Source organism: Panicum hallii, chromosome 6, assembly GCF_002211085.1.
Source record: "Panicum hallii strain FIL2 chromosome 6, PHallii_v3.1, whole genome shotgun sequence".
Lineage (NCBI taxonomy): Eukaryota > Viridiplantae > Streptophyta > Magnoliopsida > Poales > Poaceae > Panicum > Panicum hallii.
The window spans coordinates 35,303,525-35,319,806 of record NC_038047.1 but is presented as its reverse complement, the minus strand read 5'-3'; the positions used below and the strand labels follow the sequence as shown (position 1 = coordinate 35,319,806).

The window sequence follows — 16,282 nt, the reverse complement described above, 5'->3', positions numbered from 1 at the left end:
TGGACAACTGGGAAGGACGCTAGAGATGCAGTAGGTACAACAATTTGTGCACGTCGAATAACACAAGGAATGAGATTGATGCATGACGCTCCATGTGATGAACATGTTAAGAAGAGATAACCCTAGTCCTATAACGCTCCACACAAAAAGTGTTGAGTGGACAAAATTTTCTACGGTAGACATATGCGATGTACGGCAGCTCATCGCACGTGCTATGAATAACATCCGCATGTGAACCGCTCTTATCATGGTCATGTGCCCGGTTTTATGACGCGTTCCTAACTTCAAGTTTCACAATAAAACCTGACGTTACGCTTCCCCCCTTTTTCTCTCATGTTGCGGTTTCTCATCTTGTCCACCGAAGAAGGATGAGTAGTTTATCCAACACTGATCCACCGCACATTCTTCAGCTTTGAGGCGTGTGACCGGAACGAACGTGGTTGGCGTCGCTCCTGCCTCCCTCACCGCCATCCTCGATCTGCTTCCAAGTTTCTCCGTCCGCTACGCGGAGCACAACGCCGTAGCTCGTTTCTGCCCGGAACTTGCCAAGAGGCGTTTGCCCGGGGAACGCAATCATCTTTCATGCTCCCCGGAAAAAGAAAGACGCGTCTCGCGGTTTGCCGGGGGCCGTTGTTACCATGCCCGGAAAAAGCAAGGAATTGAAACGGCCGGGCGCGGCGGCTGAAGAGATAGATGACAACGGCCGAGACGCGTCGCGTTTACCTCCGGTTCAGCTGGGGAACTGGGATGAGGGAGAAAGAGCGCGTTGCATGCCTCCCGACGAAACAGTGTGTCATGCTCGGGCAAGTTTGTTCTCCATGGAGTGGAGTATGGTATCTGGGCAGGTATCACCACCGTACGTGCCGAATGTTTCAACACGGACAGCAGGAGAGTACTTGGAACCTGCTGGACTCTACCAATCTAGATCCTAGAGACCCATCCACACATGAAAATTCCATGAACTATCAGCTTCGGTTAGGTTGGTAGCCTTTTTTTGCCACATAGGGGAGGGGGCAATTATTTGCATGGTGATGACAGAAGTAGCACTATTTGCAAGGCATCCTCTTAGCTTTTGTTGGTGTGCTGTGGAGGGAATTGAACTCAAGAGGAAAGGGGGAAAGATAGAAATTGGGAACCACAACTTCGAAATAAAAAAGTAGGAAACAAGAAGTATGTTGTTCACACTAAGACATCGTAGCATCCTAGTAGTTCTCCAATAAATATCTCCCAGTAATGTATTATTGGGATATCCCAGTACCATCTTCATGGAATATTGGGGGAGATGCTAGCTTTACAGTTCCCAATAATCTCATCCTAATACAACTAAAATATTGGGAGAGTTAAAATTCTCCTTTAATTTGAGGAGAGTTAGGGTGAAATATTGGGACAATCCAATAATTATTGGGGAAAGGGAGAAGTATTAGAAGTGTCGGAGCGTATCTTTTTCTAGTATTGAATGTTGATGGAAAAACTTTTGCTGAAAGCTGCCAAGGGGTCCCTCCAAAAATAGTGGGATTGATTTTGCTTTTCCAAATCTACTTAAGTTGGTAAACCTTAAGATGGTACTTGTGTATTTCCTGTAAAAGACTAAAAACTTACCATCACCCCATTCCACTGAGAAAATCTGTACACATTCCAAATCTCAACCCTAAGGAAAGGAAAACCTCACACCAAGCTACAGCCTACGCCGGCGAACCAGCCGGCCACTACTCACTCACGCACTCACTACGATAGCACGTCGAACGCCCGGGCCTCCTTGGCCACCCTGACGAACACGTCCTCCAGCGTCGCGTCCGCCACGCCCCAGCCCAGCACCGGGAACGAGCGCCGCGCCGCCTCCACCGCGCCGAACACGCGTCCCAGCGCCACCTCCTGCCGGGGCAGTAAGAACTTCTGCGTGCCCGACACACCGTAGATCCTTGTCGCGCACCCCGGCGAGAGATGGCTCACCAGCAGCCGCTCCGCCGCCGCCTCGTGCTCCGGCGCCGTCGTGATCGTCAGGATCCGTGTGCCGCCGTACCTCGCCTTCAGCTACGTTGCCAAAATGTTATAGTCAGGTTCATGCTGCAACAATCTTTCTTGAAAATAAGAATCTATATTAGATGACTTCTAGCATTTTCTTTTTATTCTGCTGATCGATCGATGACTGCGCATACCTCCTTTGGGGTTCCAATGCAGTGGAAGTTTCCATTGATGAAGATGCCGATGCGGTCACACAACTCCTCGGCCTCCTCCATGGAATGCGCTGAAAACATCCGGTGCGTGAACGTACCTTAGCCTTTTCGGTATAATTGGTCGGTGCATACAGCTCAATATAGAATCATATGCGGAACACAAATAATAGAAGGATTACTAGTAAGAATGATGGCGCAATCCTTCTTTGCTCGCTTGATGATGCTCCATAGATCGTTCCTCGACCTCGAGTCGAGCCCGGTACTCGGTTCATCCATGTAAACAACCTACGGATAATAAATTTCATAATAATTACTACTTCTGAAAAAGAAAATCAGCGGCCTTTAGGGTGGTGTCTGTGGGTGTGGATGTGGAAAGGAAATGAATGAACTGGAGCTACGATGACATATTGGAGTACTTTAGGATTGCCGATGAGGGCGATGGCGACGCTGAGCCTTCTCTTCATGCCACCACTGTACTTGCTTACAGATTTGTCGCCAAAACCGCTGTGGAACAGATTTACACTCTTCAGGGAGTCTTCTACTGCCTGGATGAGGGAATGCATATCACGATCAAACAGAAAAAGATTCTAGTGATTGCGTTACGTGCAATAATGTTCAGATGACCTACTCTTAAACATTATAATTTGACATGCATATAAGATAGCTAGATTGTAGATTACGAACATTATTTTAGTTCATGGTTTCAAACTACCTGTGTTAGAGCTGCACCTGTGAGATTCTTCATTCGGCCATAGAACATCAGGTGCTCTCTTCCTGTCAGAGTCTCCCAAAGCAAGCTGCGCACACAATGAACATATAATTTGGTTAGCATTACATCACAGACAAAAATTTCACCACTGACAAAGTCTGTTGTGATCATACTCATGCTGTGGACATACGCCGATATTTGCATATATTTCATTCATATCTGTCCTCAAATCCATTCCATGAATGTAAGCAGTTCCATAAGTCGGTTTCAGAAGGCCGATCATCTGCACATGCATCCCATATGCAATGTATAAACAATTTTTTTATTGTTGCACTATGAAGAAAGAAGCTGAAGCACTGATAATGATAGGATCGCTCTGTTTGTCAGAAAACAGAGCATCATCCTGTTTCTCCAAAAACATAAGATCCTCAGCATAAACATCAGTCCCCAAGACTCAAATTGCAGCAAAGACGTACATAGGAATACTAGGAAGTATTATTTACCATGTTTATGAAGGATGTCTTCCCTGCCCCATTGGGACCGAGCATCCCAAAACACTGCCCTTTGCGCAAAGCTAGCGACAATCCTCTAACAGCATGCTTGTCTGGGTTACCATTCTTTCCAGGGTACACTTTCTTTAGATTATGGCAGATGATCATATTCTTCATGTCCATATCCTTCAATAATCGTTTCACCAACTTGCGCTAAAAGTAAATTTAATAGTAGAAATTCAGAAAAAGTCTCTCCGTTGAATATATCACTTATATGCTTCACTAACCTCTAGGAACACATCAGGCTTTGTCATATCAACATGGACCTTCCTGGATCCCCTCTTCAATTTGTTTGGTTTCTCTGAAGGTGAGGAATGTTTTGTTGATAGAAATCCAAAGAGAAATAGAGGCTGCCATTCAGGTCTATGATCCAGTAAAAATGCCACAAGAAGAAGAATTATCCATTCAGTAGACATTAGGATAAAAGCATCTTTCATCCCGTTTACGGGGTCGTTCAAGTCTGCCCATCTCATCCCAGGCTTTCCCATATTTCTTCCTGCAGCAGCATACTCAGAAAGCTCGTATACTCCCCGGTAGAGAGAGAACCCAGGAACAAGCTCCATTATTACAAGCCACATCCCTAACCAAATGAAACAATAGTTTGTGATGCCAATTGAAGCTTTATTTTGCAGAATTTCTTTGTTCAGAAGAACTGTAAATGTTACTTGGGAAGGTAGCATCCTCAATGAATATCTTCAAAAGAGCTTCACCAAGAAGACTAGAGCCAAAGACATATATGTAACCAATTACTGTAACGCAAAAAGAAGAAATATCAACCCAGATTAGACCATCCAAAGAGCCATATAATTTTTTATTTAAAGAATGCAATTTTCAATTACTGACCAGTAGCTATCTTGACAGAGGAGAAGAAAGATGCCAGAAGAAAAGCAAGCACGATCTGCAGGTTGAGACATATGAAGTAGAACAGAGATTGTATGCTGTAGCTATTCAGTCTGAAGATATCTAACCCTGCAAAACCAAGGCGAGTTCTCTGCATGCTTTACTAATTACAAATTACTATCATATTGGCTTGTAGAGAACCCAAAAAATTCAGTAATGCATGATTAGTTGGTACCTATAGCGAACCCAGAGATCATGAAGAAGAACATGTAAGCTGTTGAAAGTGATAAGAAATAGGCATAAGATATCAGCCAATAAGGTGCATCCTTCAGCCCATGCATCTTCATCATTAATCTTAGTCTCTGCTCCTTCTCGTAAACAAGATATGTCAATATTACCTATAAAAGATTTGAGATAGTCGGTGATCATCGTTGGTCTTGGTCTTATTTAGCTCTTCCACTAGAGCTCTGTAAGTCATCATGGAAAAATTTGAATAAACTTACTGGAAGTAGGAGTTGAACCGTCCAGGTGAAGAATAGTGCATCTAGAAGAGTGGTGAGATCCAGCCTCATTGGCGTAGCAGCTTTGGGCATTTCTTTCAAATATTCAAGGCGCATTTCCACATTTTGTCCTCCAAAAAGGTTCAAATATGCAGTGGATGCCTACAATGGAACACATAATTAGTACTCAGATGTATAGTGTATGTTTCAACCTACCATAATAACATAAAGATAGGAAAATTCAAAAGTTATTGTATGGAACAGAAGCTGTAAACAATTGGCAGAAAGCATAGCTCATAGGGCAATGAAAACCAGAAGAGTGGATGACAGACAGAGGCACAGAGCTATTGTAAACAATGCATCATTTTTGATGCAGTACGCCAGTCATGCAACCATATTTTATTAAGAACAATTTTAATTCAGTAAGCTATTTCTTGCTCCAAAGTTAACAGAAAAAAAAATGTTGGCAAGTATAAGTACCATATTAACCAACCGTGCAACACGCAAAACTGTCATTGAATGGTGTCCATTATCCCTGCTGAAGCTGGAATTATACCAAACATATACATGGAAGTGCCTCTTGCTCGTATCTAGGAAGTCATAACCTACAAAAAATATTTTGGTCAACTTAACATTATAGCTCCACTGTATTGTCACAATTAAAAAAAAACATATAACTGAATTCAGATGAGGCTACCAGCAAGGAACTCGTTTGATCTTCTTCTCTTATTTCCACCCTTATAACCCTTAAACATATGATGGTTTATCACTGACGGATTATCGCACCACAGCGGCAAAGCTTGAACACACTGCATTTCTGTTCCGTATCACAGAGAATACTGGACTGAAGGAAGTTGTTTTACATGCAACAATTTGCATAAACAACAAAATGCATGCATGTAAACCTACATTGTGCATTCTACTACTTCCACAACTGTACAATAATAAAATTTACCTGATTCCAGTGGGATCCCATCAAAGTTTCCTGAAATATTGCGTGAATCCAATAGGCACTGTGGTTGGAGCACATAAAAGGTCCCTTGTGGTGGAACTAGACTCGGTTCAATGAACAGCACATGTGCCGGCAGCGAGTTTGAACCCTGAAAGGAGGAATTCAGAGCTATTTCTTCCATCATAACCGAGCAGAAAAATTTACAAAAGCTTTCGCGAAAAATGCGTCGAATGAAAATACTGATTGATCAAGCAACTTACTGGGACTACACTTGAGAACTCATCCAGATAGTCCGAGGAATTTGAAGCATCAGGCACCAGGGCGTACTGTACAGGGACAGGTGGGAACAGCAACCTTCCGAGGACTGCCAAAAATTCAGCAAGAACAGAGCAATAAGCACCCAAATATGCACGAGATTTCCAAGAAAATTCTGACACGGACACACACGTGTGCTCTGTACCTTCGGCAAGCTGGCGGTTCTGGCCAGTGAGGAGCACGGTGGCGGGGCAGTTCTCCGACGCGTTGCACGGCCGCCGGTGCAGGCGCGTCAGGGCGCGCGCCTCGGGGTCCGGCACCTGCACCAGCGCCGGCCACCTCGGCGGCACGGGCACCGCGCAGCTGAGCGCCTGGATGGGCGTGGAGTGCTGGATGCCGCACTCGCCGCCGGCGCAGCCGCACCGCCACGGTGGCCGCTCCAGCTCGCTGTCCACCACGTGCTGGATGGAGACGAGGAGCGCGCAGAGCAGCACCGGGAACGCGGCGATGGCGGCGTTCGTCCTCGCGTTCCTCCTCTGCGAGCACCAGAGCGTGTCCAGTTCAAGAACAGCATCAGTGAGCTAAAGAGTTAATTGTCTGATGAAACCAACGAAATTTGTGATTCTTTGAAGGAAAAAAAAAGTGTTTTAACCATGGTTTGGTCCATCCATGTCGGCTTGGCGCCGAGAATTCGTTACCTGGAAGGAGAGGTTCTTGAGGAAGAGGGCATGGACCTGCCTGAAAAACCTCGCAAGCCCGCGCGATCGCGGAGACTCCATGAGTATCTGCACACCTTCTGTGTTCTGACAGAGCAAGAACAACGCCACGAACAGCAAGTGATCAGTCCACTCCACTGAAACCTCCAACCATTTCCTGTCACTCCAACGAGCTCACCTGCTCCTGATATATATAGCACGAGCACGAGAGGCTTGAGCTGTTGAGCGAGCGAGCAAGCAAGCAAGCAGCAGAGGTCAGCCCGGGCAGCTGGCTTCAGGCCGTCGCCGCGAATGCCTCATCGTCCCGCGCGCTGCCCGGCGTGACCATCACGCGCGCCGTGCCGCCAGTCCGGGTATCAGGCGCGGGCGCGGCGGCGGAGGATTACCGATGCCGCGTTCAGTTGCTCCATGGAAGCTGATGCATGGCGTCCGCTTGAAGAAAACCCGTGCCCGTTTCGATGCCGCCGCGGCCGTTGCCTCCGCCGGGTGTTACGGCCTTACGGGAGCACTGCTCTTTTGTTTTTTCAGCGCAACCAGTTGTTATAGTTACACATGGAGAGAAAGCTAACGGTGGGCTTCTACTTAGCTTGGAGTGATATATATGTATATATATAAATAAATTGCCAATTGGCCATCCATACAAATCCAAGCATGGAGTGTCAATGCAATTTTTTTTCGTCGCGTCATTAAACTTATCATCTACTACCTTGCGTCATTAAACATAGTAACAACTTTCTTTTTAGGAGTTCTGTCGAGTGTTGAGAGTAATCTCTGAATTCATGCTGAGAGATCAAGAAGGGATATCCAAATTCCTTCAAAAAAAAAGAAGGGATTTCCAAATAAGGCAAGTTAAAAATAAGAAACAAACGTTGTGTTCGTCGCAGGCGCATAGAACGGTAGCTTCGATGGAGTGAGTGTGACATTTTCCGTACCGAGGAGCAGAACTTTCTGGCGGCGATATTGGATTACTTTCGTGGCTGTGATTCTTCTCATGAGTCACCCATTCAATCAATGGGAACCTTTTACCTGAACACGTGTCCCCTTTTCTGTACAAAAATTGCCTCTTTTTTGTTCTGCTACACAACACAAGTTAAGTTGTAATCTCCTTGTATAACTGATAGTAAAGAACAACAACAACAATGAGTAAGTGTTTAGGTGCTTCTTGATGAGTACCACTACTTACCTTGAAGTTACCTCCATGACACATGCCAGATCGTCACCACCATATCTTAGTCTGCACGAAAGGGATCGGTATAGGATGATCAAATCCTCATTGGTGCCTGCGAATTCAAAGATGGATTCGATCTGCGCGCACGCTGACCGAGATAAACAAGTCGCCAGTATCTTACTCCACAGTTTTTATTATTATATTCCCATCTTACTCTTAACTCAAGATCTGAAGCAGGAAAGGAACACAACTACAGAAACACACATGCGTTCGGTTTAACATGTGCCTAAACATTTGAAGCAAATCACTTGCAGATAAGAGAGAGAGAGAGAGAGAGAGAGAGAGAGAGAGGAATAGAGAGTGAGAGTTGTGTTGAAATGCAATTTTCTTCAACAGATTTGATGATAGGTGCAAATGATTCTTAAAATACACTCTCTCTGATTCAAAATAAATGCCATTTAAACCTTCTCAACTTCTTCCATGCAAAATATATGTCAGTCATCCAAGCCACTTCTCTCCCCCCCCCCCTTTTTTCATACCTTTCCTAAATAAATGATATCGCTCACAAGTGCCATGTTTCTTTCCAATATAGTATAACAAAGGATGATAAGATCATTTAAACTAATTTCTTAATCTTTGTGCATAACTCTAAAACGATGTGTATTTTGAACCGTAAGAGTAAAAAAAAAGTGTGATCCTAAGCCCAAGGAAACCAAATTATTGTTTTATGATCCCCAATATCGTTATTTTGCTGTTCATGTGCTAATGGCAGTAGTTTATCCTCGTGGATGGAGCCAATGCATTAAAATAATGCTATAATATCCTTTTGACTGCATCTAAAATTATTGCTCACTTTAATTTTGTACTAAGTCAAACCTCTCTAACTTTAACCAAGATGTAAAAAATTGTTAATTTTCACGATACCAAATAAATACATTATCAATACATATTGCAGGATGGACTTAATGAAACTAATTTAATGTTGTAATGTTGTTACTTTTATCTATAGACTTCGTTAAAGATAGACAAATTTGACTTAGCATAAAGCTAAAGTGTTAATTTGAATCTGATGGAGAACCATTTAGCGTGCTCCGACTGCAAATGAACCTATGATGTTTGAGTTCCCACGTGAGTTCTGACTAGAAGCCTTGTTACTAGCAAAGTTTTAAATTTTATAAATGCCATAATGTGATCGCACGCATAACATCTCCATTTGTAGTTAAGTCTGCATTGTCAGTATAATACTCTCTCCGTTCCAAATTTGTTCACTTTAGTTTTGTCCTAGGTTAAAGCCAAACTGGTTTACTTTCGACCAAGTTTATCAGCTCCTCCACCTTCCCTCATGATCTGGCTCCGTCATGATCGTCAGGATCCGAGTCCCACTGTACTTTGCCTTCAGCTGCATCGGCAGTGTCACATTCTTGATGCAACTACATTCCTTGGAAAATGTTAAAATTCTGTGTACAATATCTCCTCAGCCTCCTCCACTGATTGTGCTGAAAATGTGTGCTCATACCTCATTTGGAATTCTAGAAATGGAAGTCGTCATCTACAAAGATACCGACACAGTTGCACAACTCCTCAGCCTCCTCCACTGATTGTGCTGAAAATGTGCTGCTGGACAATGAAGTTCATTGGAGGTGGGAGGGAAATGGATGAAGTAGAACTACCTTTTTCTTATCGAATACATAAGAGAGATGCACGTCTTTGATGAAGTAGAACTATGAAAGATTGGATTACTGAAGGATTGCTATAAGCGCGATGGCAATGCTTCTTTCAAGCCACCACTGTGTACACGCTTATAGATTTGTCGCCAAAACTAATGTGGAACAGGGTTACGCTCTTCTTGGAAGCTTTGAACGGTTACACCATAAGGCACCTGGGCACTCGCAAATCACATGCTAGCGTGCTCACTGATAAGTGTTACATTACAACCAAAAAGGTTCAAATAACCTTAATGTCTATTTGCTGGCCCAACTGACAAAATGATGGACGCAAGCACTCCCAGGTGGCGAGCTCCTGCCTGAACCCAGAGGATAGCTTTTCCCTGATACGGCGCACAAGCTCCGTGTCATTTCAGAAAGTAGTTAGTTCAGCTGTTTATGTGCTAATGGCAATAATTTGACCATGTATTTGGAACCGATGCGCCAAAAAAATCGTTTCGTTATTACAGAAGATTGCCCCATCTCCATCTGAATCACTGGGGAGGGATCCTGTGTTATTTCAGTTCCCATTCTTGTTTTGACCAGAAACCCCAGCTGATAGCAAATATTCTATTTATTTAATTTTTCTTTAGAATAGACAATAATACAATGGTGTGTCTAACAGCTCACTATGTATAGAAGTTAGCAATGAGATTTTCCTCCTTGTACCTACCCTTTTCCGAATAGAACAGTATTAAAAAAAAATTAACACACAAATGGAGCCAGCATTGTAATCAATCCTTTTCATTCCAGATACCATAGAAAAATACCACTTCAAGATTATGTCATCTGTTGTCACGAGTGGTTACAATCCTTATTGGTATGTATAAGACAAAATGGAACCGTGCATTTAGCCCAAAATCCACGATTCTGCATTCCTTTATATCTTTTGGTCAATCATGATTTATGTTACTAACATTGTTTATATCAGATAATACTAACAGAGTACATCAGTATTTGATAAAGAGCAATAAGAAAGAATTCAACTATAGACTATACAACCTAACTATTTAATAAATATACACCTCAAGCACAATCCTTAAAGAAGACTAAACAAAAGTTCAGGCAAGCTAAACACCACATAGTACTCAACAAGAGCATAATCACCTATACATCCAGTGTACTACTTATGCGACCATACTGAAGGCTTGTGCACCCTTGGCAACCTTGATGAAAACATCCTCCATGGTGGTGTCAACCAGGCCCCAAGCATATATGCTGAATCGGCTTTTTGCACTTTCAACAGCATGGAATACATCTGCAATCTTCAACTCCTGCTTTGGTAGCTCGAATTTCTGGGTTCCTGATATATGGTATATCCTGCTCGCATTCGGTGATAGGCGGTGAACCAGCTGTTGAACCTCCTGCTCATTCTCCGAAGATGTTGTCATTGTGAGCACGTAGGTGCCACCATATCTTGCTTTCAACTGCAAAAAAAAAAGGTGATGACAAACATTTACTAAGTATAGAATAAACAGAAACAGAGCACAAAAAATGTACTTGTTTGCTTCATACAGGTAAATATGAAACTATGTAAGTTACCTCTTTTGGGTTACCAATGCATTGGAAACCACCATCCACAAATATTCCAAGTCTATCACATAGTACTTCTGCCTCCTCCATTGAGTGTGCTGTTATAATGACCTGATGAGTTAACATCGTCTCGTCTATATAAGTAATAAATAGAATAATAGAAGGGCACAATAATACTTGTAAGAATGATGGCACGGTTTTTCTTAGCCTCCTTCACAACACTCCACAGGTTGTTTCTTGATGCTGGATCTAGTCCAGTGCTCGGCTCATCCATAAAAACAACCTATAAAATATTAAATTATTAACATGCCAATCTATATTTTGCACTTAAAAACATAACATAAGTAAGGGTAGTACTTTTGGATCCCCAATTAATGACATAGCGACACTAAGCCTTCGTTTCATGCCCCCGCTGTACTTCCCCACTTGCTTATCACCAACACCACCATGAAACAGATTAACACTCTTCAGAGAGTCATCAACAGCCTGCAGTATATAATATTGTAAACTCAAATATCGATCTATCCACGTCTATGAACTTTTATGGAATCTAACGAACAAACATATTATACTTCTACCACATAGTATTTCTCAGGTAAATAGGAACTGAATAGCCCAATTGCAGAACTGTACCTTTAACAGTTCAGTGCCTTTAAGATTCTTTAGTCTCCCATAAAACAATAGATGCTCTCTTCCAGTCAATGTTTCCCAAAGTAAGCTGCATTCATTTCAAAGTCTGTGAGCAGTGATTGCACTAGAATGCAACAGTAAACTGCAGAAATGTGTCTTTGACAGAAAATATAAAATTTAGAGCAACGCTTACTCATGCTGTGGGCATACACCCATGTTAGTATAGATGGCATCCATATCAGTCTTTATATCCATTCCATGTATATAGGCAGTGCCAGATGTTGGTGGAACAAGCCCAATCATCTGCAGGGAAAAATATGTCACTGAGGAATGCATAATGTAACCTAAATTTTGTCAAAAGTTTGAAGTAATAGGTTACGTTGTTGTACCATGCTGATGAAGGATGTTTTCCCAGCTCCATTCGGGCCAAGCATTCCGAAACACTGGCCTTTTGGTATGGCGAGAGACAACCCTTGGACTGCAAGTTTGTCAGGGTTTCCATCTTTTCCATGGTAAACCTTCCTGAGGTTATCAGATAGGATTGCTTGGTTTGCAATGGGTTCCAGCAGAAGTTGCTCGACCACCTCTCTCTGAGCATAATTTAGAAAATAAGAAATATAGAGAGTATTACTGAGAGTGAGAGATAATGTAAGAGAGTAATAACTTACCTCTTGAGCAGCATCAGGATTGTCCATTTCAACGACCACTTTAGATCCTTGCCCTCCAAAGCTATATCTCCGCAATGATAGAGAACGTTTCTTAAAGCACTTCAAAAAAAATAAGGGATTTTTCCGGAATCCACCACCCAGTGACGAGACTTGATCCACATAGAATGCCAATGGGAGCAGGATGGCCCACTCCACAACCATAATAATCAAGACACCACGCATTCCGTTATCTGGGTCATCTAGGTTGGCCCATTTCATACCATCGGCCCCCATTGCATTTCCAGCGAATGCATATTGACCAAACTCGTATAATCCTCGGTACAATGAAAATCCAGGGATAATCTCCATTACAACTATCCAACCCTCTTTGTACATAAAAAAAAGGATATAGTTATGCATACAACCTCAAGAGAGCTATCAAACCATAGCAAGATAGAACCTTACTTGGAAAACTAGTATCCTCAACAAAAAAGCCAAGAAGAAATTCCCCTAGTAAGCCAGAGCCAAATACATAGATGTAACCAACCACTGTAGCACAATGATTCTCGAATCAGTCAATAAGATCATTGGAAAGCATCAAAGGATTTCTTCAGAAGCTACATATGTCAAGCAAGAACCTGTGGCTATTTTGACTGCAGAAAAGAAGGAAGCTACAAAAAATGCAAGTGCAATCTGCAGGTTTATGTAGATGAAGTAGAAGACTATCTGAATGCTGTAGGCATTTGTTTTAAAGAAACGTAGACCTGCACAGAGGAAAGTCAAATTCAAATTGCATAATTCATTTGAAAAATTTATTCTTGAATAAAGTTCTGGTTAATTACCGATCAAAGAGCCAAAAATCAAAAATAGTATCATGTAGATTGCCGACAGAGCAAAGAAGTATGCATAAGAGATAAGCCAGTAAGGACCATCCTTCAGACCATGCATCTTCATCATAATTTTCAGCTTCTGTTGCTTCTCATACACGAGATATGTTAATATGACCTGAAAAAGGTGTAATGTTGACTCAACATTCAAGCCATTTTTCCTACTATCCTTAAAAAAGATTATATCTCACACTCACTGGAAATAGCAGTTCAATGATCCATGTGAAGAACAGTGGACCAAGAAGTGAAGAGAGATCAAATTTCTGTTTTGTTCCTACTTTGGGCATCTCCTTAACATATTCGAGCAACATTTCTACTCCACTTCCTCTAAGAAATTTGATATATGCATTGGATGCCTAAAAGACAGAAAGCATCAGTATTATCAGTAGTTGAAATACAGATGAGTATCACTTGAAACTGATGTTGTGCTATAGTACAAACCTACCGTATTAACCAAGCGTGGAACTCGTAGTAATGCAATACGTACATATGCAGTGTTGTTGTTATAAGTAGAGTTGTACCAAATATTTATTTCAAGACCATTCCTATTTGTGTTCAGGAAGTCATAACCTGGAGAAGCAGGTTATACACATAAAAAATGAACCGATAATGAATAATATTTTGCCAAAGTCTCATCAGAAGATTAGATCACCTGCAACAAATTCATTAGTCTTTCCTCCTCCACCGCCTCCACCTTGTTGTCTGTAACCCTTAAATAATTCATCATTTACAATCGATGCACTTTCCCGCCATAATGATAAACCCTGAATGCAGTCTACGTCTGAACACATGGAAAAGAAAATTTGATCAGAATTACATATTTCAGTAGGTCCAGGAAAATATATATGAAAAATTGATAGCCTCGGATTCTTAATTGCCGAAAGAGACTACATAAGAATTCAACATGAGTAGAAGCAATATTGCTAGCGAAACAAAAATAAAATAATTCACAGCTTATTTACGGGAAGAAATTAAAGGCTAGCAACCCAATCATAGAAGATTGCCACTTTATGATATTTGGACAATGGATCATTGAGTCCATGAATAGCGACAAACAGAACCAACAAATAGAGTAATGAAATATAAAGAGTAGTAATCATGAAAAATACTCTGACATTATTAGGTCCGGTAGTATATCTGTGGTGAATTCATGAGCTTACAAACGAGATAAATTTTATTTCCTATGATGTCCTGTAGTATAATCTTGACAAAGTCCTAAGTTGTGCCTTTCTATCCTTGTACATACTAAATTGCATCCTTGATGGTAGAAGGAAGTGGACCAAGATAGGAAATTCTACTTACTGAGCTGAAGGGGTATGGCCCCGGCATTGGATGAAACTGTCTGCGACAGATTGGATAAACACCGAGGCTGCACCAGGTACAAATTGTTCCCTGGTATAAACACCGGCTCTATTAACTGTGTTGTCCACGGCCACGTGTCTGAACCCTACAAAGATGAATCAAACCAAGAACATCCATTACTGACAGAAGGAAAACACGAAGTACAGCAACTGATAAGCGAGTCCTGCAATCAGGAACGATGAAAAAGAAACTCACAGCGACAATCTTGGAGAGCGTATCAAGATAGTCCGTGAAATTGAACGTGGAAGTCAAAGAAGGAAACAGTCCACCCGAAAGACCTGTCAATCGAAAGGCAAACAGAGCACGCAGATCATGAACAACAATGTTTCTCATTGACTTGTAGCATGGAAGAAGCGTGCTAGCATGACATAGAAGAAGTAGTAGAGTAAATATACTTTCAGCAAGCGAGCGGTTGTTGCCGGTGACGAGGACGGCGGCGGGGCAGGAGCCGGTGTCCCGGCAGGTCGGGTCAGGCAAGCCGTCGAACGGCTGGCCGTCGGTCCTGACGGCGCGCGACTCGGGCCGCGGCAGCTGCACGAGCGCCGGCCACGGGGTCGGGCTGGGGATCGGGCAGCTCCCGACCTGATCCAGCGTGGAGTGCTGGACGCCGCACTCGGTCCGGCGGCACGCGTCCCCGGCCGCGGCGGGGCCCGGGTCGACGCAGGCGCAGCCGCAGCGGTACTTGGGCTTGTCGAGCTCCCGGTCGATGACGCCCTGGATCAGGACGAGGATCACGCAGAGGAGCACCGGGAAGAGCGTGATGCCGACGTTGGTCTTGAGGTTCCGCTTCTGCGCTCGCACCCCCCACAAGAACAAGACGATCATCAGATGCCCCTCCTCGGATCATCGCGGCAAAGGCAATGCAAGAAACAGAGGAAGAGGAAACAGGGGAAGTGACCTGGAAGCAGAGGTTCTTGCGGAGGAGGGCGTTGGCCTGCGTGACGAAGCTCGCGGGGCCCCTGGAGGGGGTCGCCGGCGAGTCCATCGGCGAGCCGAGCAGCCGAGCAATGTCGGGGGGTCCGGTGGAGGAGACGAGTCAATGTCGGCCAGCAATGGTGAACCTTGTGCTCCGGCTTTATAGCTTGCTTGAGCCGTTGGCTCCCGCCAAATCCGCCACACGCCGTCACCGTGGGCGGCCGTCTATGCAGGAAGGGAGCCTGCAATTAACGAAACTTGAGAGGGCTTGGCTGAAATCTTCGGCATGTAAGATTAAGCTATTATCGGAGGGCTTAACTGCAAAAAGTTTCCCGTCCGCAGTCTGCTCTGTGCGTCAGGATAACGGAAACCGGAAGCTGCGACTTGTGAAATGTGAAGGGTGGTCCGAGGTTACGTGGGCCCACACCCGCGTGTAGGTGTGGCTGTACACGTCGTTCCTCTATTTTTCCTTTAAGCTTTGTGGTATGCCACCATTGTTACCAAGTTCGTGGAACAAAAAGCGTAAATACTTTGCAGTATCCAAGTAAATTTTGGTCAACAGTATAATAGTTTGGCTTATAACAAAATCTAAGCAAACTATAATTTAGACTGAATTTTCTGGTCGCTGTCTCGCTGATCCAAAGTAAAACCATGCAGTAATTAATGCTTCCGTGGACTCATTGATTTGCATGAAGAAATTGAAATGAGAACAAAATTCAGTTAAAGTGACAGAATCAAAA

At 43.2% G+C, this 16,282-nt stretch overlaps 2 protein-coding genes across 2 annotated transcripts; both read right to left on the bottom strand.

Annotated features, from left to right (window-relative positions):
• Window positions 1-1,571: 1,571 nt before the first annotated feature.
• Window positions 1,572-7,904, bottom strand: LOC112898242 (ABC transporter A family member 8-like). Its single transcript, XM_025966606.1, has 19 exons — window positions 7,881-7,904; window positions 6,680-6,784; window positions 6,187-6,517; window positions 5,987-6,090; window positions 5,730-5,874; window positions 5,472-5,591; window positions 5,255-5,379; window positions 4,778-4,936; window positions 4,510-4,672; window positions 4,278-4,403; window positions 4,100-4,183; window positions 3,662-4,014; window positions 3,387-3,587; window positions 3,057-3,166; window positions 2,887-2,971; window positions 2,591-2,719; window positions 2,354-2,459; window positions 2,157-2,245; window positions 1,572-2,031 (listed from the first exon to the last, which is right to left on the bottom strand). Exons 1-19 carry the CDS (start codon window positions 7,902-7,904, stop codon window positions 1,726-1,728), a joined length of 2,865 nt encoding a protein of 954 aa, XP_025822391.1. The 3' UTR covers window positions 1,572-1,725.
• Window positions 7,905-10,695: 2,791 nt separating this feature from the next.
• Window positions 10,696-15,660, bottom strand: LOC112896961 (ABC transporter A family member 7-like). Its single transcript, XM_025965100.1, has 18 exons — window positions 15,526-15,660; window positions 15,023-15,416; window positions 14,823-14,905; window positions 14,568-14,712; window positions 13,918-14,046; window positions 13,711-13,835; window positions 13,463-13,621; window positions 13,221-13,383; window positions 13,017-13,142; window positions 12,844-12,927; window positions 12,400-12,764; window positions 12,121-12,321; window positions 11,925-12,034; window positions 11,735-11,819; window positions 11,459-11,587; window positions 11,279-11,384; window positions 11,111-11,199; window positions 10,696-10,995 (listed from the first exon to the last, which is right to left on the bottom strand). Exons 1-18 carry the CDS (start codon window positions 15,610-15,612, stop codon window positions 10,696-10,698), a joined length of 2,880 nt encoding a protein of 959 aa, XP_025820885.1. The 5' UTR covers window positions 15,613-15,660.
• Between the last annotated feature and the right edge of the window lie 622 nt (window positions 15,661-16,282).

Coding starts and splice junctions, on each gene's coding strand:
- LOC112898242 (XM_025966606.1), bottom strand. CDS start 7,904: ATGTGTCATGGAGGTAACTTCAAG. Junction 5,380..5,471: donor ATCAAACGAGTTCCTTGCTG/GTAGCCTCATCT, acceptor TATTTTTTGTAG/GTTATGACTTCCTAGATACG. Junction 4,673..4,777: donor CGGTTCAACTCCTACTTCCA/GTAAGTTTATTC, acceptor AATCTTTTATAG/GTAATATTGACATATCTTGT.
- LOC112896961 (XM_025965100.1), bottom strand. CDS start 15,612: ATGGACTCGCCGGCGACCCCCTCCAGGGGCCCCGCGAGCTTCGTCACG. Junction 12,035..12,120: donor AAACATCCTTCATCAGCATG/GTACAACAACGT, acceptor TTTTCCCTGCAG/ATGATTGGGCTTGTTCCACC. Junction 11,588..11,734: donor AAGGCACTGAACTGTTAAAG/GTACAGTTCTGC, acceptor TATATACTGCAG/GCTGTTGATGACTCTCTGAA.